Genomic DNA, 24,020 nt, shown 5'->3' on the forward strand with positions numbered 1-24,020 from the left:
CATTGATGTAAAATGCTCCAAGGTCCCTTAAACTAATTTCATGCAACCAATTAATTAACCCAGTTAGGATCTTAATATTTCCAGACAAATATCACATTTCATAAACAGTGCTACAAAATATTACCAATTTCCAAGATGACTGAATCCACTCTAAGTGGAGTACATATACAATACAAGTTGCTCTAACCAGCTAATTGGTAAAAGATTACACAAGAACTTATAACCATCCTCTTGCTTGTATCACAAAATGTTTATAGCCACCCCCTGAAGAAACCCATATCTCACCATTACCTTACAACCTGTGATTTCTCAAGACCCTGTAAACAAAATGAACGACGCAAATATTATTTACTTACCTATTGTAGTTTATGAAAAAATGCTACTGTTCCTGCAACATGTTATGACTTACATTTAGGGCAGTTATAGGCTCATAGATCATGATACTACAGACTGCACAGAAGCATGTGAACCAAATCTTTAGCTAATTAATTACCATCCTCATCATTTTTGTCAACAGGAACTTCATGACGAGGCCTGTTGTATTTCTCCCGAAGCTGCTTGATAGGGATGAAGTCCCCAGCAGTGTCCACGCCGTAAAATAGGAATGAGACGTATGGATGATCAAATCTCGCCTGCAATTTCAACAGAATCAAGCTAGGTTAAGTCTAAACTGAGTGAAGAAGATCCTAGATCGGCAGAACTCACCATATCTGGTTCTTCACTTGCTATAAGATTTTCCTCTGCAACTGATAGATAATATTTTTATATTAGTGATATAGGCAAGAAATAATCACAATGAAAAAGAAAATTGCAATCAAGATTTTTCCAGAACTTATTATACACTTCTATCGAATATTAGTGCCTCCAACTATAAGAGTGCCAACTTATTATGATAGCTGCTACCATGAAGGTCCTTTGTGTTTCTTTTGTCTTTTTTCTTCTTTCTAGTTTAGCAAATCGTTTATCGTTTGCAACATGTTTTCTCAAGGAAAAGAGAGAGGTAGCAAGGGTGCCATGTCTCGACTAAAACTATGCATGCAAAAGCCAGAAATTGATTACAAAACTGTTCTTAGTCTATACAAATAATCTGATGCTCCCAGTGATGGTGTGGAAGGTAAATTCTTGAGCTCTTTGTAATATTCATGCAACATTAGAAACTCTGGTTTCTGAACAATGGACAAAAAGTTCTCTTGATCCATTGACTGATGGATTCTCCATCATTTCTCAATGAGTCCAACCTCACAAACTTAACGTGTGTATATGACATAGCAAAAGCAGTGCTTAAGAGGCCTCCTCACTGGATCAATAACAAATCAAGGCCAACAGAGTAAAAGATTATGAACAGGATAACCTGAATTTCATTGAAGATAAACCAATATCCTAAGATAGAAATTCCATGCACACATGCTATTAAGAAATTTTTTAGAAATGTACATCTAAACTGAAGCTATGGCACTCTTGATTTAGTCTTTGGAAGATGTTGGTGCAAAATGAAGACAGAGAATATTCAATCACTTGGAATTTATCTGCTGAAGAAAATGCATATTACCATACGCAACTAGGAGGTTTGGGTCTACATGGACATCAACCAAGACCTGAAAAATTCGTCACAGCATTACAGTTTGTTACAAAAATTTATGCCCATAAAAGAGCTGCAAAGCAGCTGAAAATGAATATTGACCTCTATATGTTCAAAAGAACTAGAATATTACATGTATACTCTTGGAGATAATTATCTATACAGATGCAGATCAAGAGAGTGAAATTTCTTGGGCATGGCAAAAATACAGAATCATGGAAAAAATTTCAAATGCATTTTTGAAAATAAAAGGTACTCAAGATTCGAGCCATCTGTAGGCGCAATAATCTCATGAAAATAACACCTGCTTATTAGTTTATTTAAGATCTTCTAACAACCTTGGCAGCCCTAACCAGAACATCTATGCATGGGGTTTTATAATCTAAGCATATCATTAAAGAATTCTAAATGAATTTTCAAGTATTCCAAGATGATGTCCGCTGCTAGTCTTTGCAGAGAGGCTAATGTTCAAAGATAGAACAGGGTGCAAGAAACAAAATAAAGGTAATGGCTTCATGGCCAGTACAATAATTATTGGGACATATATATGTATTGGGAGTTGGGACTCAAAGAGGATGCATCACTTTTAATCATGTTTAAGTTCCTTGAGATACTGCTGTCTTTGAATCCCATTACTTGTTGAGATACTGCAGGAAAGAATAAGACACATTTTGCATCCACTATCAAAATACAAAAGTTTCAAAGAAGGATGGACCAATCAGGAAATGATAGTATAGCTAGTTGGAGTATAATTCAGTTATTCCAACCATCGATTTGCAATTGCATGCTGATGAGCCATGTCCTTATTAGAGTAATTACATTCCATACCGTTAACTTACTTTCAACGAGATAGAAAGCTTGCTTGTTAGCAGCAACATATACCTGATAAAATGGCTGATTTGGACCTTGGGCCAACCTATCCACATTTGTTATCTCCATCCATGAACTAGATTCACAACACACAGGATCCATGCCACAAATTACAGCTCGATAACCTTCAAAAGCAAAATTACAGAAACAGTAAAAGAACGCCCATGATTATTACAAATAGTAATTATACAGAAAAAAAAAAAACTCAACATCTATGGTGCTGCATTTTAAGAGAATGACACTTCAAGGTAGTCAAGTAGGCTCCAAAATCAAGAATGAATATCCGCACAGAAACAAGTGCAGAGCATGACCTTCATAATAAAGTAATTTCCACAGACAATTGATTCCTCAGCTAGCACCATTTCCATGAGGAAGCATTTGTCAGCAGACTAATCATACAGTTGTTACACAGGTGACTCTTTCATACATCGGGGTGAAAGCAATTTGCTGCCAAATCTGGCACCTAGAGATTATTCACACATTAACCAAACTTTGGATTCCTAATTTTCCATAACATATAATTGTTCAAGTACAGATAAATACTTTCACTGTTATAAATGGTTAGGAAAATGATGGCAATTCACAGTTAAAAACGATTATTGTCAAGTTAGACCTGAACAAACAGAAGAACAATTAGAGCCAGACTCACTTACAAGGTCAGCACACTTGTTGTAAATAAACATTATACTAAAAACACTTAGTAAGAATAAAAAAACCACAAACACAGGAGATAGGCCTGTACAATAAGAGATACTAATGTAATATGTTCTTATAGATGAAATAGTGTACTGAGCTAAGATATTGCCATACCCATATACTTCCAGTAAATTCTCAAATAGAAAATAGAAAAGGAGCACAGAAGCTCTAGTTCACGAGACAACCTAATATCCTTCAAGTTTCTAGAAACAGATGACTCACATATATGAGTCATATGACAAAGATCTGAACTTCTGATGCAAGGTAACTCACCAAATACCTTATGTCGCACTGCCTGTCCAAGTCGAAATGTGTATTGAACATTTTCATAAGCAAGAGCTTTCGCAGATGCAGCCAGAGAATCAGCCTACAGAGAGTCACTTAAACTCACAACTTTGCGAGCAAAAAAATCATAAGAATGTTGATGATAGTCAAGGTGTAGCATAAGATATCTAGGGGAAAAGTTAACAATCTGCAATTAACACAGTATCATACTTCAAGTTTAGAGATCTGATCACGCAGCTCGGCAGCTACAGTGTAATTCTCATTCTCAATAGCTTTTTGCATATCTGCGCTGCAACAGAAGAGACAAAAAGAATTACATTTATCTTGGATTAGGAATTAAAATTGGAAGTCTCTACAAATCTCAGCAGGATGGAAAATCAACTTCTTCATTCAGCTCAAACGTAAGAAAGAATTCTTGTATCTTGCAATAGAGAAATTAACAGTATTACTCACCGTAGACGTAAAATAGTTATGGCTTTATCTTGGGCCTCACTCTTTGATGAACCCCTTTTAGCTTCCCGTTGCTTAATTATCTCTGTTTCAACCTTCCAGGGAACGTAAATTTTTAGAACAATAAATCAGCTAAGTTGCTTATGTTGCACGCTGAGTTCATATTTTTTGTAAGTGATGACAATCAAGTACCTCAGTAAGTTTGTCCCTTAACTGCTTTGCCACTTCATATTGTTCCATATTTAGGGCGTACTGGTATGGCAAGAACCACCACAAGAAGGGGTTTCATATTGCAAGAACAAAAAGTAAGAGTTTTTAAGAAAAACAGCGCAATTTTAACAGCATCGTGGCAAGACATAAAAGTGAAAGCCCGATCCACACGTAAAACATGTATGCCTGCTTCTACGTATGACTGCAGTCGTACAAAAGCAGGAAGCTATACCAGACATCTGGAACAAACAGAAGTGGTACAGTATTAAATAGAAAAGAATTAGCACCTGTATTCGGGTCTCCAGGTCCAACTGGAAAAAGAAGATCAAAATGTCCTCATTAGCAGCCTCGCTGCGTTCGATGTTTGCATTTATGTCTTTGCCATCTCCTCCAAATAGCCATGTAGCTTTGACCCTTGAGCCTATTCGCCTTGTTCGGTTATCATTTCTTGCATATAACTTCAGCAAACTCTGAGGCCACAAAGATGGGCCATCTATCATTGAACTTACATGGATCTTATTTAAAATCCTTGGATCATATCTCAAAATAGAAACTGCTCCACAAGTTCCTCCATTTGCAGAGGCTGCTAAACTGCTTACAGAAAGCCCTTGCATAATTTGGCACAGCCAAATCCTTCTCTACACAGTTTCTTAGAAGGCTAATCAACAAGAAAACTACTGCATCTCCAACCATGCAAAACAAATATTTCAGGATGATAAGTTACAAAACAAGCCTCTAGAAATGGAAACGAAAGAACAATGTAAACTTTGTGAAATCAAGAGATACACGTAAAAATTTTAAATAGAAGAATAAAGAAATTCAAAATGATTCACCGAGAAACAATGAGATACAAAACTTTGAAGTATATTCCTTTACCCACTTCGAAAGAACACTAGGTTCGCAGGTTCTACGACACAAGAATCTTGTTCTTAACAGTTAATGTTACGTCGTGTTCAAATAACAATTATAGCAAAGTATTAATAGTAGTGAACACAACCTATATCAAAATCCAAACTTGACTAATTGCTCTTCAATTACCTAAAAAAGGAGAGATTTTACAGACAAAACTTTCTCGGACGACCTGAATAACCATTAAGCGAACCAGTAGCTACTTGTCCAATGATCACGGCGGAGAAGAATTACTCCTAATATTTGATAATTTCTCGCTACGAATTTGTAAACCAACCAGCATAAAGAGACCAAGAGAAGATTAGAGGGATGAACTCACGGAGAGATCAGGGAGATCCCCTCCCCTGTTCGCGAATGGTCGATTATTTTGGTGGTGGTTTGAGCTTGAGGGGAGGAATAACGACAAGTAGGAGCCCTAAAATTGAACCCATGACTACCAAGTATTCTTCTTTTACAGGATATCCGGTTAAAAAGAAGAAGGAAAATGCACTAAAAATAATAATAATAATAATTTTTTTATTAACGTACACTCTTCTAAAATTTCTTATTTACGTATGTATATACATATCAAAAGTTAATTATGTATATATAATTATATAATTATATATAATATACCTCTCGGAATACTTGACGTTTAAAAATGTTGATCTATTTAATAGCAGAAGGCCAAAACGGCCATGGGCTTAAGGCCCATTACTAGGCCTTAATGGGCTTTAATGGCCGACTAATTAACGCACGCTCGAGTATCCGAGTGACGGCGTAGTTTAAACGCGACGACCACTCACAAGATCTCTACCGTCCACGTATCCTTCGAATCCGACGGCCTCGAAAGCCGGACGCTAGGGCAAATCTATAAAGTCCACTTTTCCAGAACCTCAGCGTCACGGTGGAATTTTACTCTGTTCGAAGCTTGGTAGGCGATTCGAGTCACCGCTCTGAGCTCCTCTGCCCTCCCTCCTCCTCCTCCTCCTCCTCCTCGTCGTCGTCGCCGCCAACTGGTGAGACCTTAGAACTAGTTCTTCTCTTCTCGTAGATTTCTTGATCTCGGATTTCTTAATCTCGATCCCTTTGTATCGCTTGATGAAGAAGGGATCATGTCGGACGAGGAGCACCACTTCGAGTCGAAGGCCGACGCGGGAGCGTCGAAGACGTACCCGCAGCAGGCGGGGACGATCCGGAAGAATGGATACATCGTTATCAAGGGGAGGCCCTGCAAGGTTCGTTCTTGGATCGATCCGATCTCGCGTTCGTTTTCTCTCTATTTAGATCCTGCTCGGATTTGTTCTATATTTTGGCGTGATTTGTCTTGTTTTAGGGATCTAGTTGCTCTAGAAAAAAAAGCTGTTACTGCTTTTGTTGGTATTCGACTGTAGCTATGCATCTCCTTGGTTTTAAAGTTCTCTACTTCATTTTGTGGACAAGTTTTTGTTAGGAAAATAATCCTAACTCGGATGATTTTGACTATGATGAATAAATTAAAAATGTAGGCTATTGTATAGCTGCTTTAAAAGATATGAAGGATGCAAAATAATTCATTAATTATTAACTAAATAACAATCAATTTAAGAGCATTAACAGATATTTAATCTAGCAAATATTGAATAGCAATATGAAATTAAAGAAAATTAAGAATCTGGTCTGTGAGGCGTGGCAGTCACCCCTGTAAAGGTTACATGCAACTCTCAAAGTGGTACCTCTAAGGTTCAACCAACGGTGACAACAATCAGCTTGTTATTAAGTGCTCCTCCAGTCAAATTGAAGATTGAGAAAAGAAAATAGCAAAGATTTTCAAAAGATAGAATAGAATTGTAGAGATTAGAGATAAGATCTCTAAGTTGTTATTATTACCTTTAGTCATCATAGAGGATTTAGATAGGCAACAAATCCCCTCCCACAATTGGCTCGTTGGCAATAGAATTTTTCTTTGTCACAGAAATTCTCCTCACTACAGAAGCTACCGATGTGACTACTTGGGTAGTTTTTCTCATTTTTTTGAATGTATTTTCGTTCTTTATTTTATTTTATAACAAAATTTCAATTTGTATATTTTAAATCTCGGAATTCTTCACAAAAGGGATGAAAATAACTAAACATAAAAATAAGTACAAAATTTGAATGATAACTTTGACTTTTTACTATACATCGAAATAGGTTCTTTTTGAGGTTGAATCTATCCTTAGTTATGATTGCATTAGACCGATGATTTATGATGGACTAGGCCTTGAACCACGTCTATTATTAATCTTCTACAATCACACACTGTATGAGGAGCACATTTAGTTGTCGTTGCGGGTTAATGTCTTTTGGCTAGGCACTTGCCTTGATCTTCATGAGAGTTTTAAAGGTCTACCTATGCCCTATAGTCACAGTTTTACCACTATTCTCACTAAGGTGAGTTCTCAAAGGGTGTTCACGGCGACGCACACCTTTTAAAAAAATCTATATTATACCCATTAAGAAATATACTTATCTTCATCCTATCTATTCTCAATAGAGGGCCTCATGATAGGGATGGAAAGTAATGACATCTTCCAAATGATGCTTCTTTCTATTTATCAACAATTAAGTCACTTAACTTTATTCATGGATGACCCAAAAACAGACCAAGTTTATGCTGGAATGGTCATATGAACTTAAGCCTCATTCCTCTTGATGACATGACTATTGAGATCTTCTAAATACCTTTAGTCACATGATCAACTAAATTCTTTTCTGATCTTACCAATTCTAAAGTATTTGTATCACCTTACATTTTCTTGATAGATATATCTCAGTTACACATGCCTATCAACTCTTTCATTTTAATTTTCTTATAAATCTGTGGTAGCTTGTGAATCACTATGAATAAAAGATAGCCAGTATTAGCTTCTCTACTAAAGGTACCTAGATAACAAGTCTTTAAACCATTTGGCTTCTATACACAAGAGCTATCAGCTCAGATTTCAGTACTTCTAGCTATTATAGTTTTTTTTATGAGAACTCCAAGATATAAAAGTGCCTCCTAATAAGAACACATATCCTGAGGTAGGTTTTACTTTTTTAAAATCAGCGACCCAATTTGTATCACTATATCTTTTAAATATATTAGGATATCCATTGTTGACTAATACCAAGTTTACTGCACCCTTAAAGTATTTGAACTTTCTAGTAAGAGCAGTCTAATGATGATCACTAGGACTATTTGTGTATTTGCTTAATTTTCCTACAGCATAGGAAACATCAAGTTGAGCATTATTTGCTACATACCGAAGTGCACCTATTTATTTTGCATATGCACATTAATTTACAGGATTAATCATATTATTTTCCCATTTTGAAGAAGCATCGAATGTTGTTCCTACACTTTTAACATCAATGTAGTTATATCATGCTATCATTTTTCTGATAAAAAAGTGAGACTTGTACCCATCGAATCATCATTTCTAATTAATCTCATTCTTTGAATAATTGTAGCTTGTGCTAGGTCCTTCATGTCAAATTAAGGATAAATATCCTTTTACCTCGTCAATTAGTTTAAAGATGATCCTAGAATCAAGATATCATCGACATAAAAAAGACAACCAAAGTATCTCTATGATCTGTCCTAGACTACAGACATTTATCAAAATCATTATTTTGAAATCTAAATGATGTGCAGAATTAAATTTTAGATGCCACTATTTGAGGGCTTGTTTCAAACCATATAGTCAATTCACTAATTTACATACGTTATGCTCTTTGTCCTTTTATTGACAAGAGTTGTAAAACAAGTAAGGAAGATGAGACTAAATTAAGATTTAAAAGGTAAATCTTTTAATATGACCATGCATTAAACACGAGAGATTACAACGTAGTCCATGATTGATAACAGACCTAGTTCAAAGCCTACTCCACCATGATAAATTAAGATTAAAAGGAATATATATTTATAAGACTGTACAATAAACATGAGAGATTAACACGTAGTACTAGATCAATAAAGGACCCAGTTCAAGGACTAGCTCGTCATGGATCCTCGTCTAATGCAATCATTACTAGGGGTATGTTCAAACCCCAAAAATGACCTATTTCGATGCACAATAAAAAGTTAGTGACTGTTATAAATTTCTATTGATTTTTCTAGTTGTTTTTCACCCCTTTATAATTTTGAATTTTGAAAATTTAGCTATAAAATAAAATAAAGAACAAACATAAATAGAAAATGGGAGAAAACCTCCCCACTTAGTCACATCTGTAACAACTTCCGTAACGAAGGGATCCCATGACGAAAGGATTTTTTTTTTGCCAACAGATTGATTGTGAGGGTGGTCCATTGTCTATTTAAAGCCATTATGGTGACTAAAGACAATACAACAACTTGAGATTTTAACTCTAATCTCTAAAAGATTCTATTCTATCTCTTGATATCTTCTCTTTTCTCTTTTCTTAATCTCGAATTTGACTAGAGGTGAACTTGATAACAAGTTAATCTGTTGAGCTATGTTGTTGCCGGATCAAAAGAGGAATTAGATTTGGATTGAACCTTGGCGATACCACAGCGAAGATCACTACACGAGAGGGCCCATGTTGCCTTTAAGGGAGTGATTTTCATGCCTCACATGCCAGATTCTTAATTTTCTTTAATTTCATATTATTATTCAATACTTATTAGTGCTATTAGATTGGTTGTTATTTAATTATTAGTTTTAAGTAATACTGGCTATACAATAGCCTACGTTTTAAATTTATTCATCATTAAGATTATCCGAACTAGGGTTAATTTTTTTCCTAACAGTTTTTTAGAGAATCAGATACACACACTTTTAGGGTTTTCTGCATTATTTCTGTTAAGTGAATTTGCTGCAGATAGAACTGTTCTTGTCTACTACGATTATAATTTTGTTTTATTATTATTATTGGATTCTATCCTTGCATCAGTTTAGTTTTTGAGTGGATGGGGATATGTGCTTGTTCCTATTGATGTATCTCCTCATTTTAATCATTTTCTGCTTTTATTTGTGTTCAGAAATCTTGATGGTGTATCTAATAAGCTAGATATATAGTTGGGCCATTTGTTGATTCTGTGGAAAAGTTTCTGACTGAACCTGATAACCTTTAGAATTTTTGACTGGTGTTGTGGATCAACTATTTTTTCAACTTTGTTTTGGTTCTTGTTATTCTTGAATCATAATCTTATAATCGACATTGTAGGTTGTGGAGGTTTCAACTTCCAAAACTGGGAAGCACGGGCATGCAAAATGCCATTTTGTTGCCATAGATATTTTCACTGCAAAAAAGCTTGAAGATATTGTGCCGTCCTCCCATAACTGTGATGTAAGTTTGATAGAAATTTCTATTATTCTGTCTTAATGATTTCACGAGGATATACCAATTTATTTGCTGCAATTGTGCAGGTTCCCCATGTTAATCGTACCGACTATCAGCTAATTGACATTTCAGAAGATGGATTTGTATGTCTGAGGTTCTCTCAGCTATTATTTTGTGGTTATTTGTTTAAACTTTATTTCATGTCAGTTTCATATGATAGGTGAGTCTGCTGACTGAAAATGGCAATACCAAAGATGACCTAAGGCTCCCAACTGACGATGCTCTTCTTTCCCAGGTTCGTAAAGCATATTCTTCACCTATCACCTATCCTGTAATTTGTGCTGCAATTTGCAATAATTTGACAAATAAGCAATCCATATTATTACTTATTTAGATATCACTTGCATATGCTATGATATTTTGTTATAAAAACCTCAAATATCGTAGTATGAAATTATGTTATGTAACAGGAGTATATTGTAGGAGTAGATGACTGTTTAAGGTTATTGATTGGAGAGGTTTAAATGTTTAATGGTGTTAGAAACTGACAATTGGCCAGTTAACAAAAATAATGCGAAAGCGTGATGGAAGTTGAACTTGGTAGGATGATTTCCCATCTTTATCTGACTATAATCTTCTACTTAATCCAAATTAACTCAAACTGTGCTCCTTCATCTGCTTCCGTATCACTTTTCTGCTGTGGCATCCTACTTTACAGTGTACTGGGTCTGCAACCACTTCAGCAACTTGTAACGCCACACAAATGAGTGGTTCTTGTTACGATCTACTATACTTGCTCAAAATATGGCATTGCAGAATTTAGATGAATTTGAGCTGTTAATTCTAGTAACTATTTGATGAGCTCTACTTGACGTACTGATTGATTACTAGATCAGTAAGCTGATAATCAATTTTTATCACAGAATGCTAACTATTTGTGGTCAGTTAACGAGGTCATTTCCACTTGATTCTTTTGCTGAAAAAATTATTGTCTTGCACTTCATTATGATGTTTAGTTTCTCATAGGTAAGCCTGTAGGTTTTCCATTAGGTGGAAACAATAATTTAAACGGCGCATGCTTAATCTACCCTCTTGCTTCATTTTCTGCCTTTGATTCCACTTGCTTCATTTTGCAAGCCATGCTTGCTGCATGTGGGCAGCCTAGTGCTGTGCATATGTTGAAGCATCACACATGTAAATTGTTGACTTTCTGAAGAAGGCAAGTGGGTGTGTAAAGAATCAGTCCTTATCAGTTCTGTTTGATATGTTCAAAGAAAAACTTTTTTTCATTTGATTTACAATTGAATGCAGATCAAGGATGGATTTGCTGAAGGGAAAGATCTGGTGGTATCTGTGATGTCGGCTATGGGTGAAGAACAAATTTGCGCTCTGAAGGATATTGGACCTAAGTAGCTTTTCTGTGTTTCTAAGCTCATATATTGAATTCTAAGAAGATATGTCGGTGGCTTCTTGCATGTATCATGGTTTGCAGCTAATACTGCTCATTATTTAATGACATTCTATAGGGTCTGAGTATCTTCATTGCAGTATAACTGTTGGTTTGAATTCTACTCTGTTTTACCTGACTGAAAGCATTATTCTCACTTATTGTGAATCTTCTGGCACATATACCGTCTCTCAGTTATTTAGTTGCTTGATACTGAACATTTCTTTTATTCTGATTGTTTATTGCATAGTGTTGCGTGAAAGTAAGTATATGTCACCTTACATCAAAGATGGTTCCACGTTTCAGCATTTTTCTCTCCAGGTCGGGAAGTTTATTGTTGGCTCTTCACACACCATCATGCTCTTCTTTTCCCGCTCTTCCACCAAGCATGTTGGTGGATTGTTAGAGCGTAAATTTCTCACTGAACCTGATATGATGTTTGGGTATTTTACACTAGCTTAGGTCTACATGCAACAAAAGGCTATGTTCACAACAAAGCTTATCAAAATGACTTATCGTCTATAGCATGACCTCAGTGACAGAATATGCAAAATAAAGCTCACATTCTATAGAAAGAGACCATTGCTTAGTATAATAGTTACGGCTTGTTTAGCGAAACCGTGTTTTTCTGATTGACTCATTTATGTTTACAAGCATTGCAAGTTGGAATATTTGGAGACATGATAAGTAATAACGGATCTAACTGCATCCTCTCAAAGAAAAATAAAATGATAACAGAGCCAACTGGGGCATGATTAGCTGTGTCAGAAAGTGAGCTTTGAAGACGGAAAATAAACAAACATTTTCATCAATCTCTGCTTTTAATTCAGGCGAGGGAATCTACTTTGGAAGAACGTATAATGGTTCCAAGCCAATCCTCAGGATTCTCACGCACTTGCCCCTTTAGAGCTCTTAGTGAGTACTCCGTACCAACCTGTATGTATTAGCCGCAATGCTTAAGTCTGAATTGTAGGATTTAAAAAGCAGAGTATTGTGGACAGGATTATAATTATTAAATACCTTTGCGATATAGACATCAATGCCAAGTTTTGCTATCATTGCAGCTTCAGATATTTTCGTCTCCATTCCCCCAGTAGTGTCATGGGCTGCTACTGTGGTTGCAACTGAATGTAGTAGAAATTAAGTCATATCAGGTTAGCACATTGGTATATAGGATAATGGGCTTAACTAAAAGCAGCATAAAGCGCTCTGTCTGTAAAGGAAAAAGAAAATTCGATTTCAATTTTCAACACTACGTGGTATAAGCATATCTAATATTATATAGTCGCTTACTTACTGATATATTAACAAAGAGCTGTGTGAATAACTGTCTAAAGGAGAAAAGGCTGTTTTGATGCCGTTTCCAAGATATTTCACTACATGTTGAACTCATCAGCAGACAACCGAAGATATGGGCTAGCTTCAGTGTTCTAATTGACTAATTCAGAGCAGAAACTGATCTCAGTTTTCTAGCCATCTCAGACGCTTCATAATGTAGAACATATTTATAACTTTTGAAAAGCAGCAGGCCACTAGCATTGGTTTCATTATAATGTAAAATTGACTTCTAGGAAGATAATTAGTAGTTGCAACGTACCTTCCTTGCCATTGTGTGTTAATGCAGGTCTCACAATGGACCAGTTCCCATCTTCATCTACCACTGTTATGAATATGAGTCAAATTTTGCAAATCCAGATGTATTATTCTTCCAAAGCAAGGAAATCTACTCAGGATAAGGGAAGATAATAATACATAAAAATTATTATGTAAATATAAAAAGAGAAAATGTAGATTACAAATTAGAACAGGCAGATCTATTATGGCACTGAAATCTCACCTATCTCTCTGATAAGTACAGCATTAAGATCTGTTGGTGGACGGTCATATACTCCTAGAACGTCAGTCTACATGAGGAACAAGTGGAAATACAAGCAACAAATCAAAACATTTTTGATGATGGCAAATAGTTATACCAGTATAGCAAGTTTGAAATGTTAACTGATCAGTCAATTCCAACTAAACTATTTGACATATATATACATTTATATAAAAGAATGCATGCATTCATGGAATTCCTGAAAGATAAAATTACCAGAAACACAACATATTTGGGAAGCAATAGCTGTGCAAGGTGCCGGATAATGACATCCCCACTCAATATGGTACAGTCCTGATCAGTTAGTCCTACAATCAGTATCAGATCAAGAAAACAAAATGAAATGTGTTTTCCCTCCCACAAAACCGCAACTACTAAAGGAAGATCGTCCACATATTGACATATGACATGATCTAATCAAGAAATACCTGCGAGTGATCCAGAACTGCATCTCCATGCAGAACCTACAACAAATGATTCTTAGATCATAGACAGTATTCTCATAAACATTAACGTCAAGCTCTCAATTTAGAACACTGAATGGTAAGAGGAATAGTTATAGTTTTACTCAAATATGGTACAACACCTTGTTTAATCATCTAAGTTCCCAAACTAACTAAAATCGAGGATGCACATTTTCTTTTCATCCTAACACTGGGGGTCATCATTTCGGACAGCTTCAGAGCAGAAACTGCAGATCACTTAACTGGAATTGTGATTCTTTATCAATTGGGATGACACTCTTCACCCTCTCTTGCTTATTGAATTAGCCAAATGCTTTTAAATAGGAGATAGAAGATGAGGTAAGTTGCTTCATATAACTTGGGTGTTTAAGTTGGCAAATACTTTGCAGTGGCACGAGCTCAGAAAAATATGCATTCCAAATGGAAAAATTGTAATGAATCTGGTGCCACAACTTACAGGGACAAAACCAGCATCGAGTGAGTGAATGATTTGAGAAGCATCAGCTGAAGCAATCTGCAGAAGTAGTAATGCTAATCATAACAACAAAGAAGTAAAGAACTCTTTAATGATAATGACTATTTTTGTAGAGCGGTTGACTTAGCGTTTAAGTGAGTGCCTTACATGGATTCAGCACCTATGAATACCAAAGTATCAGCCTTACCATTTGTCTTAATGTTCTACTTTAATGGTGGATTCTCAAAATAGTTGAAGATGTTGCCAAATTGGTGGTCTATTGACATGCTATTTCACAGTATAAACATACTCTTTTGTAGATTTCATGTATTAGCTGAAAACTTCTTTATTTATTATTTTGACGGTTTATTTAATTTTAATCCATCTTGACCTATCTACTAGTACTTTGGTCTAAAATATTGTACAAAATGTTTCATATTGCACTTGTCAGGATGGAAATTAGTTATTTCACTTAAGTGTAATAGTAATACACGTTGAGAAAGCAAGGAACTAGGTATCAGATGCAAAAAATATATAAATTGATGTGTAAGCAATGTAAAAGAAGATTTCACATATGCTTCTGACATTTCTTTGTTGAGTTGACCATCCACAAGCAAATGGTGACATTCCAACAGATGGTATTCCTTCTGCAAGAGAATATGAGAAATTGTCAAGCTGTCTATGCTGCACTGATATTGCCAATCAGTATAGCTGACTATGCTTGTTTATGTGGATTATTGAATGAGTAAAAGAATCTTCCACTGAACTGCATAGCTTCTCACATGGCATACTTCTTAAGAAGAGAATATGCAACCTATATGGTTCATAAAGAGAAAATATTTTACGAGCCATAAAGGAAGAAACAAAATACTCTGGTTATGAGCCTTCACTTTGAAAAGTCAGATTGCTTCAACATGATTCTTCTACTAAAGTACTAATCACAAGGGCATACGAGTGCCAACATTCTAAAATACAAATGGTCATCCATTCATCCAACACTCAGCTGTCATATTAATGGCAAAGCAAGCATGCATAATGAACTAAACACTTAATGAAGAGAAGTGTGTGAAACAAGTTTGGTAACGACAGACAGCATCAACTTACATCCATTTATTCCTGTGCAGAAGTTACAGTCACTAATCAGAAACTACTAAAAGTTAGCCTGAAGTGGGCCCAACAATCCAAAGAAGTGGCTTCCATGAAGCTGGTTACTTGGGACATCAATGAGGCATAACTTTGATTGAGAAAATGACTCCAGAAAATTAATACTTATCTACATCCTGGGACATTTCTGGTGAAATATATGCATTGGCCTGTACATAATCTTAGATGTTGAACCTTATTTTGTTACCAAATCTATAACTGAAGGGTGGTAGCATGCTCACACTAACATGCAATACCAGACAAAGAAACTTGTTAGCTTGTTCAACAGTGCTAATACTTTTTATTGAATCTGAGTCCCTTTCAACAAATTAACTCATCCTTCTCAAGTCAATGAGCTATTGGAGCATTGTGTCCCCCAATATATTCTAACTTTTTCATGATTCAAAATAGTGAAACCTTTGTCAACATAAGCATCACCAGCTCGTAATTTACCTTGATTGGACAGACCATGTCTTGACGTATCCTAACACCACACCTTGACCACAGATAGCTCCTATTTTACTGAGTATATTTTGAAAAGTGAAAGTAGTAGGTGCTATCATTTCCCTGATGAGTCTAATCAGACAATCACCTTTCAACTAAAATTCGTCATCAAATCATTTTACTTCATTTCCTATATAACTAATATCAATCTCAATTAGAAGATAACGTAGCATAAACCAACCCTCACTGGAAAGAAGTCATAAATATATGAAGTTCCTTTAAGCAAGAATCAGCATTGTTTGCTGGACTAAGTGATAAGACACTTTGCCTGCATGATTAACGATGTGGTAGTTGGTAGGATCTTTTGCAAAGTAGAACAATTTGTCACATACATATGAGTATTAAAGAGACAATTGCCACAGTGTTAGCATGCATAAATATCAAACAATGTGATACTATGTTTCAACTAGAAAGCTGCATTTCAACATTGTTGCACAGTACAAAATGAAAAACTCAAGGAAACCATACCTCTTGCAAGAGCTCTCACAATTTCAAGGTTGAGAGAAGTCACCTGGATTATTAGGAAAGGACATAAGTCTAAGAAAACTAGCAAGCAAAGATACAAGTTGGAGATGCAATAAACTTTGAAACATGTATCGTAGGAAAGATGCAATAGCTAAGAAACAAAAGAAAAACACATATGAACCTCTGTAGTACCAAAAATTCATTTCATCAATGCCCTTACAGAAATCCTTGTAGCCACAAAGCCAGCCTTGACAAGTGGGAGTTGCAGTCCTCCTTTATGGACCCCCGATCTACTTGCTTGAAAGTGTCCAAAAGAACCTTAAAGGAAGAGAATTTATGTGAGAACTGCCATAGTAAGGAATAACACTCAATTGTCTCCCAACAAGCCTGGAGTTGTTAGTTAATCATTGACTACGTGCAACGTATGTACCTTGAGAGCAAATAAGAACATAGACAATTTATCCTCTTTAAGGTACGGGCCTATCCGGCCATGTTGTCTTATGCACTTCACACTCCTCTGACCACTTTTTGCATACACTTTAGTTGTACACTGTACGAGTTTAACATATTACAAACATTGCCCGATGTTACAGCAATAAAGTTCATTAACTTATAAACTACACAACCCTTCTACAGTTAGGGATGCCTTAGGTGACCCAATAATGCTTCCCCGCAATCTCGTTGTTCAGTGAATTGCGACTCATTTTTTGAAAAAATCCTGATATTTTGCTAATTCAGAATACCCTTTAAATGGGGCCATAAGACTCGGTAAGATGCACTACATTACTCTTCATTAGGGCTTAATGAGTATTCTCAATCCAAAAGCTTTTGAAACGATATACATTAACATTACATATTAAGAGCAATCAAACTAAACCACACATAAACTTTTGGCTCTTTGCGTCATCCATGATTTTAAGTTTTAGTTCTCTGTGATATGCACAACATCTTCCACACTGAGATAAACGAATCAAGAAGAAAAAGAAGAGCAAGTCATCCTTCTAACCTGCTCCATGGACCACGATAAAATTGTTGCCCAAATCCATCTCCGAATGCTCTCTGAGCTCATCAATCGCACTGGAAACAATAAGCTCTCCAGTTCCTCTGCTCCAATCCATTCCTAAAACCTTTGCGGGAGAAGCGTTTCCTCCAGAAGACCCCATGGCTTCTCTTAGCTGCGCACAAGCAGATCTCAGACTCTCCTCATCTATGCTCTCTAACTCGTTCTTGCGGGTGATCGCAGCACCACCTAGAATTCGCCAAAAACTGGATCACGACAACAAAAAGGAAGAGATTTCTGATCTAAATCGGGGAGAGAGAGATATATATATACCGAGCTTGACGATGCAGCGAAGGGGTTTACGCCTTTCGATTAGGGCTCGATCCAAAGGAGAGATGCTAGAGTTTGGCTTCTTGGACTCGTCTTCCATCGATTTCTTCTTCTAAGCTTCGTGGAAGTGGTAGTGCAAAGCACCTCAAACTAAAACTTTCCAAATAAGTTCGCTCAGTGAATCATTTTGCATAATAACCCCTGCAAATTGCAAAATACAGGGTTCTTACAGCGAATCATTTCAAATGTAGGGTGCTATCCGCAAATGTTCTAAATGCCATTCTTTCTGTTGCAAATATATCTGAATAATAGACGAGAAGTCACACGTACAACTATTCCCGCGCAAAATTCGCAGTGGATGATTTGCAGAATCCCACCATTCTCCGCTCATCTTACAAAGTTTGCACGATCATCTCAATGTGGGCAATGGAAACAAAACGCAAAGAGAAGGGAAAAGAAATCGACCGGTGCCTCTGAAAGCTGACTCCTTTTAGAAATTGGAGAAGGTAATGGAGAGATTTGTAGCATGTGATTTTGATTTGCGAATTTTTTTTTTTTTTTTAGGTTGAAGCTATTGATTCTTTGCAAGATTGTCCATGTTATTGTTGGATGGCTCTCGTGATTCTTGTGATTGTGTCTGAATTTGTTCTCCAAGCTGAGTGGAAGAGTTAATTAGATGAGACATTTCATCCATGCATTCTATTTAGATGACAAAAGACGAAGCTAGTGAAGCTTAAACAATTTTAGTTGAAATGGCTTTCTGCATGTATCATATGTGACATGTCTACTTTCAAATCTATGTTTCCAACTTAATTTGGAGACTACCAACTATGTTCTCGTAACTCGCTTGTGAGTTCTATCGCATCGGGGGCGCAATGCCTTCAACCTATTATGGACTATCGCAATGCTTTGTTTTAATACACAGTTGGATTCCCTTGCCCGTACCAGTTTTGAGTCAACAAGTTGTTATTTGATATGATAACTCGCTTTATTGCTGAAGTATCCATTGGTCCTCTTTTTGCATGAGCAACTTCTGTTTGTATTAATTTCTGAGTAAATTTTGTTCGTGTCAACTACTTTTGAAGATTGGGCAAGGTACCTACAGCACTGCATCTAGAGCACACCATGCTGATACTGGATGAATTGCCGCCCTGAAGAAGGTCTGGTTTGACAATTTTGAGCCGGAAAATGTCAGTTCTATGGCGCTGAAATTGAGATCCTCTGCACCATTGACCATCCAAACAACATACAATTGGAAGGATTGATAACTTCTTCAATTATCATTTAGCTTGTATCCTGTTTTCAAATATATGGAGCATGATCTTGCAGGTCTGCCATCTTGTTCCGAAATAAAGTTCAGCGAACCACAGGTTTTTCCATGTTCTTGCAAGTGAACTCAAATAAAGGTTAAACTATTGGTATCTTGTTAGTAACTTAATGTTGCATTTATATTGTAGGTTATTATCTAAGCTTGAACATTGTCATTCACAAGGAGTCATGCACTGTGATATCAAGTGTGCTAACCTACTAGTTGGGGATCCTGAAGATAGCTGATTTTGGTTTAGCAAATTTCTTTACTCCTGGAGGAAAGTAATTACAAACCAGTAAGAATTTTTTTATCACAATTCTATTTCCAAAGTGGTAAGCATGTTGTCATTCAACTTTGATGCAAAATAACTTGTTAGCTTGTGTGACCAATCAGATCCGCAAATTGGAATAATCTGACCTCAAATCTAACTTGGGTGATGTAGTAGCACCACTGAAAGCTTTGGCAATCATGCCAGCTAATAGCAAACTCTTTGATTAGGATAGGCAGGTGGCCATGTATTAGGTGAATTAATTACCATCAAAATAAGAGATGATGCAAGCCACACAATTTCCAGTCATTCATATCTGCCTGAGAAGTAGAAAGAGTCCTTTTCAAGTAGGAAGGTATAGTACTAATTTTTTCTGATGCAAGTGCTGAAAGAGTGAAGGGCCCATCTTGTCATTGGCCTGACTGCATAGTTTATTGAAGATATAAATTGTAATAATTTTTCTTACCAGCATTGTTATGCTCTTTACTTTCTTCTACTAGAAGTTTTGAAATGTATCATACATTTTTCCTAATGACAGAATATGATAGACAGATTAATTGAGTTCAACTGAATTCTTCTGAGGCAAAATCAACCAAGCCCTATGCAGATGTAATATTTCAAACAATGTTGGATGACAATGGAAGTTTCTTCCATTTCTGGCAGTTTGAACACAAATAAGTTGCATTTCTCAGCACAACATACCGAATAAACTGTGTTAAACATTATGTCACATTGCATATGAATCATATATATATATATATATATATATATATATATATATATACACATTGCATTAGGCATTTTATGAATCGAACATTCCACTTGCAGTACATACTACTGATCAACATCGAGCTATATATAAACCATTTATTTGATTGCTCCATTTCTATAAAAATTCCATGACTCTTATCCTAAGAATTTTGACTTGAAAATTTCATGATTATTTGTAACTCCTGCTAAGCAAATTGCTGCAACACTTTGTCTGTGCAGATGCAATAACTTCTGGATGCACAAACCAAATTCTCTGATCTGAAACTTTCTGTGAAAATACTGGGATCCCTCCCCTGAACATCTCTGGGAGCAGATAATTGAAACCTCAAGCTTGCAGAGCAACTTTCTCCTCCGGTTCGAGCTCTCTTTGGTTGTCAGGTCCAACATCCAAAATCGAGTAGCATTGCGCTTGACATGCCTTGTAAAAGATGCAGCTTACAATAACTTCAAGAACGATGAACAATGAGTATATGTAAACAATCGAGAAGACCTCCCAGATGGCAGACGGGTCGATTTTCCCCGACAGGCGATACGGATTTGTCACCCTGAACCGAAACAAGGCTTCAACGGCGGCCATTCCCAAATTGGTAGGCAAGGCCAGGGCCAAGGCAGTTGCAAACTGGCCCTTCATTAGAACAGAGGCCTTAAGCACCGCTCGATACCCGCTGCAATCCTCCATTGCCGATACCACAACAGCCATGTTGCAGACCACCATGGTGTCTGCGATGACCACACAATAGAAGAGCGCGCCGACTGTACAAACCGCAGCGAGAGAGTTGCTCGACGAGAGGTGAAGCGTGTCCACAGCATTGAAAGCAAGGAACAGAAGGGAAAAGATTACAGCATTGGTAGATAAGATTAGAAAATTGTTGAAGAGATGGGTCAGAAGAAGAGGTCTATAGAGTGGAAGGAATTCAGACAACCGAGGAGGGGCAACTCTGCTATGCCGGCATTCGCGAAAGATGTGAATTATGGAAGCTTTGGCAAGGAGAAGAAAAGTGAGGGTGAAGGGGAGAGTGCAGATGGAGGTGAAGATTGTCTCAGAGAGCTTGACATTGACGAGGGAGAAGAAGTCGGAGGCCGGGAAGTTTGCGGCGCGGAAGAGTAACCCGAGGCTGGAGGAGATGGTGTGGAGGACGGAGGAAGAGGGGGTGAGAGCTTGCGAGAGGAGGACGGAGGCCGAGACCGGGAAGACGAGGAGCGCGGCGATGGAGGTGAAGGAATGGTAGCTCTGGAAGAAGGATCTCATGGAGCATCTTATGATGCTGGTGGCCACTGCCATTTTTTTTTCCTTGTTTGGAAGTTTCAACTTCCTCAAAATGATAAAGAGGGGAAGGAGATCCTCTTCGGCAATGGTGAAGAGACGTACAAAGTGAACTCCCAACGAGTGTGTGTTATATATTGGTCTTACCTACGTGGGAAATTACTCGAATTGGAAATAGTTTGCGATTATTTCACTATCGCACCCTATATTATGCATTTATTTCAGTTAACACCTTCTCTTTACACTATTTCTTAATTTTCTTCTATTATATCATAGTTGTTACTTATTAGGGTGTGTAATGCGAAAATCCCCCCAAAAAATTTAACTGCTTCGGATGGCCAACCATAGATTGCCACTACATGTGTTGCAGGAAATTCCTACACCTGATGCCCTAGCCGATCAGCTACTGAGCTCGGTCCAAGAGGTTTATTTAAGAGCAATTTTTTAGTGTAGTTTTCCAGATGAATGATAGGCCAACAACTAATATCTTATTTTGCCGACGGCGATTTGGATTATAACTCGTATTTTAATTTCTTATTTTGTTTTTAGCCTTGCCTATCGAATCCAAGCCAACATCTTTGTGATTAATTATCTTATAATCGAGTAACCATAAATCCTTTTTTTAATAATTTTTTTTTTTAATCATTCATGAGCCCGAAGGTTAGATATGAGCTGGACAAAAGACCAACCCTCCCTAGATACAGAGACATTTTAAGCCCCACCGAGCTTTTTAGCTGTCTAATCTGGGCTTCAAGTCATATGCGTCGTCGAACAATTGCTTTGAATCAAACGCCGCTGAAACTTGCTCTAAGCTATTACGTTGCTAAGCTGTTCTTCCAAGCTAACCGCACTGTCGATTGCTCCAAACCATTGCGTTGCCAAGCTGTTCTTCCAAGTTAACCGTACTGCAGGGCCATCAACTAAATCGAGCCAAGCCACCAAACTACCAACCACCAAACAATTTCTCCACGGAGTCAATTTAGTAGTTAAAAAAGTGATGAACTAAGACTCACAGTAAAACTAAGTGTGTGTTAAGTAGTGAAAAAAGTGAAGTTTAATAAAAATGAAGATAAAAATAGTGAGGTAATAATAAGGTAAGAAGATTTAACAAGTGGAATACCAATGTGTCACTTTCTGTAATGTTTTTTTTTTAAATATAGGATATCAATAAGATGATATTAACATTTTGGTCAATATATGCAGTGGGATGAAATGGACATCGGGTCACTGGCATGGGGACTTCTATATCATGACAATATACCAACTAATATTGCTCCCAGTTTGGGATCTCTATTTGAGTGACACCCTTTTGAACGCCACTCTCCCAACCTTTGGACGTATCACCTACTGCAATTCAAATGCATCACCATTCACCCACCAGCAATGCATCTCTTCTTATATATATATATATATATATAACTATGAGAGGAATATCTATATTTTTAGAAGGCTAAATTATATGTAACAATCTGCATCCTATAGAAGATTATTTTATTTTAGATAGTCCGGAGAGAAGAATATATGCTTTTATCCGATCCATTTGCACCCAAAAAAAAAAAAGAAAAAAAAAATCTCTAACTTTTAATAATAAAAAGATTAGGGATGAATACCTTTCTATAATAGAGTACAAACAACTTAGATAGAAGATGTATCAAAACCGTATGGTATTCGAGAGGAATGTCTGAACAGCCACAAACCTAGAAGACTACTCGTCAAGGTAAGGAATGTAAAACTTAGCTATTAGAACTACCAGAATGTCATTTTCATTAATTATCCATTATATATCTTTTGTTAAAAATTAGGGTAATTATAAATTGCTTGGTTTTGTTTAAAATCAAATTCTCTCTTAAACTTCTATTTATATTATTTTGCTCCTGAATAATATAAAATTGTTAATTTTTTCACCCAAATTTAATAGAAAATGTACATGAAAAAATTATCCAAACTTTTCTATATTCTCATATCTTAGATTATACGTCTCAAATCTTAGTTATTATTTATCATAAGCCATCTCCCTTTAAATTTAAACATATGACTATAGAATAATATTATGAACTAGATTTGGACCGATCTTGATGTAAAAAATTATGTGAATTTTTATAGTGGTAGACTCAGCAGTTATGAATTTAATAGCTTTTGTTTTATGTAAATTCATGTTTGGAGTGCAAAGTTAAAAATAAAAAAGTGAAGAAATTTTATAAAATAGCAGATCAATAATATTCAAAATTACGGTGGTCGTCGAAGGATGGTGATGGATGATTATAAGGTAGAGCAGCTTATATATGGAGAGGGTGATTTGGATTTGGGTACTTTAAATGGATCTAGAGCTAAAATCTACTTCTACAAAGATAAAGATGATTTACAACTACGATAAAATAATAATAACTTAAATATAAAATAATTTAACTCAATAATCATTTCGTACACCCTAAAAATTTCA

General features: G+C 36.3%; 4 protein-coding genes across 9 annotated transcripts; 1 reads left to right on the plus strand and 3 right to left on the minus strand.

Moving 5' to 3' along the window:
* Positions 1 to 50: 50 nt before the first annotated feature.
* On the minus strand, positions 51 to 5,448 carry LOC140759233 (clp protease adapter protein ClpF, chloroplastic). Of its 5 annotated transcripts, none has more exons than XR_012104207.1 (11): positions 5,319 to 5,448; positions 4,378 to 4,767; positions 4,073 to 4,132; positions 3,884 to 3,975; positions 3,641 to 3,719; positions 3,419 to 3,512; positions 2,462 to 2,574; positions 1,550 to 1,595; positions 706 to 746; positions 410 to 632; positions 51 to 317 (listed from the first exon to the last, which is right to left on the minus strand). XR_012104207.1 is itself a non-coding variant. In XM_073095733.1 (11 exons), the coding sequence occupies exons 2-11, from the start codon at positions 4,702 to 4,704 to the stop codon at positions 310 to 312; spliced, it is 999 nt and encodes a 332-aa protein (XP_072951834.1). In that variant the 5' UTR covers positions 4,705 to 4,767; positions 5,319 to 5,448; the 3' UTR covers positions 51 to 309. The 5 variants fall into 5 exon arrangements, 1 of the variants encoding a protein (XP_072951834.1); XR_012104210.1 differs by having other exon boundaries at positions 4,378 to 4,764; positions 5,319 to 5,433; XR_012104208.1 differs by lacking the exon at positions 5,319 to 5,448 and adding an exon at positions 5,129 to 5,290.
* A 410-nt stretch (positions 5,449 to 5,858) lies between these two features.
* On the plus strand, positions 5,859 to 11,914 carry LOC140759596 (eukaryotic translation initiation factor 5A-2). 2 transcript variants are annotated; one of them, XM_073096200.1, is made up of 6 exons: positions 5,859 to 5,997; positions 6,089 to 6,216; positions 10,169 to 10,291; positions 10,372 to 10,428; positions 10,506 to 10,580; positions 11,597 to 11,914. In XM_073096200.1, the coding sequence occupies exons 2-6, from the start codon at positions 6,094 to 6,096 to the stop codon at positions 11,696 to 11,698; spliced, it is 480 nt and encodes a 159-aa protein (XP_072952301.1). In that variant the 5' UTR covers positions 5,859 to 5,997; positions 6,089 to 6,093; the 3' UTR covers positions 11,699 to 11,914. The 2 variants fall into 2 exon arrangements, with proteins under 2 accessions (XP_072952301.1, XP_072952300.1); XM_073096199.1 differs by having other exon boundaries at positions 5,860 to 5,997; positions 6,086 to 6,216.
* A 404-nt stretch (positions 11,915 to 12,318) lies between these two features.
* LOC140759464 (isopentenyl phosphate kinase) lies at positions 12,319 to 18,118 on the minus strand. The gene is made up of 12 exons (XM_073096036.1): positions 17,972 to 18,118; positions 17,645 to 17,887; positions 16,859 to 16,956; positions 16,642 to 16,684; positions 15,112 to 15,173; positions 14,530 to 14,586; positions 14,037 to 14,072; positions 13,825 to 13,902; positions 13,570 to 13,636; positions 13,330 to 13,392; positions 12,753 to 12,856; positions 12,319 to 12,666 (listed from the first exon to the last, which is right to left on the minus strand). Exons 1-12 carry the CDS (start codon positions 18,066 to 18,068, stop codon positions 12,559 to 12,561), a joined length of 1,056 nt encoding a protein of 351 aa, XP_072952137.1. The 5' UTR covers positions 18,069 to 18,118; the 3' UTR covers positions 12,319 to 12,558.
* Positions 18,119 to 20,641: 2,523 nt separating this feature from the next.
* On the minus strand, positions 20,642 to 21,598 carry LOC140759109 (uncharacterized). The gene has a single exon (XM_073095582.1). It carries the CDS (start codon positions 21,596 to 21,598, stop codon positions 20,642 to 20,644), a length of 957 nt encoding a protein of 318 aa, XP_072951683.1.
* Between the last annotated feature and the right edge of the window lie 2,422 nt (positions 21,599 to 24,020).

This window comes from Typha angustifolia, chromosome 4 (genome assembly GCF_048772165.1).
Source record: "Typha angustifolia cultivar Huaian chromosome 4, ASM4877216v1, whole genome shotgun sequence".
NCBI classification, from domain to species: Eukaryota; Viridiplantae; Streptophyta; class Magnoliopsida; order Poales; family Typhaceae; genus Typha; species Typha angustifolia.

Bases quoted from the DNA above. Each gene is read 5' to 3' on its own strand.
- LOC140759109 (XM_073095582.1), bottom strand. From the start codon at position 21,598: ATGGCAGTGGCCACCAGCATCATAAGATGCTCCATGAGATCCTTCTTC.
- LOC140759233 (XM_073095733.1), bottom strand. From the start codon at position 4,704: ATGCAAGGGCTTTCTGTAAGCAGTTTAGCAGCCTCTGCAAATGGAGGA. The intron at 3,976-4,072 runs GTACTTGATTGT...GTTCCCTGGAAG, and splicing joins TAAGGGACAAACTTACTGAG to GTTGAAACAGAGATAATTAA. The intron at 1,596-2,461 runs GTATATGTTGCT...CGAATTTTTCAG, and splicing joins CAAATCAGCCATTTTATCAG to GTCTTGGTTGATGTCCATGT.
- LOC140759464 (XM_073096036.1), bottom strand. From the start codon at position 18,068: ATGGAAGACGAGTCCAAGAAGCCAAACTCTAGCATCTCTCCTTTGGAT. The intron at 14,073-14,529 runs GTAAGTTGTGGC...CATTTGTTGTAG, and splicing joins TCGATGCTGGTTTTGTCCCT to GTTCTGCATGGAGATGCAGT. The intron at 12,667-12,752 runs GTATTTAATAAT...TAATACATACAG, and splicing joins TTGATGTCTATATCGCAAAG to GTTGGTACGGAGTACTCACT.
- LOC140759596 (XM_073096200.1), top strand. From the start codon at position 6,094: ATGTCGGACGAGGAGCACCACTTCGAGTCGAAGGCCGACGCGGGAGCG. The intron at 10,292-10,371 runs GTAAGTTTGATA...GCAATTGTGCAG, and splicing joins CGTCCTCCCATAACTGTGAT to GTTCCCCATGTTAATCGTAC. The intron at 10,429-10,505 runs GTATGTCTGAGG...TTCATATGATAG, and splicing joins ACATTTCAGAAGATGGATTT to GTGAGTCTGCTGACTGAAAA.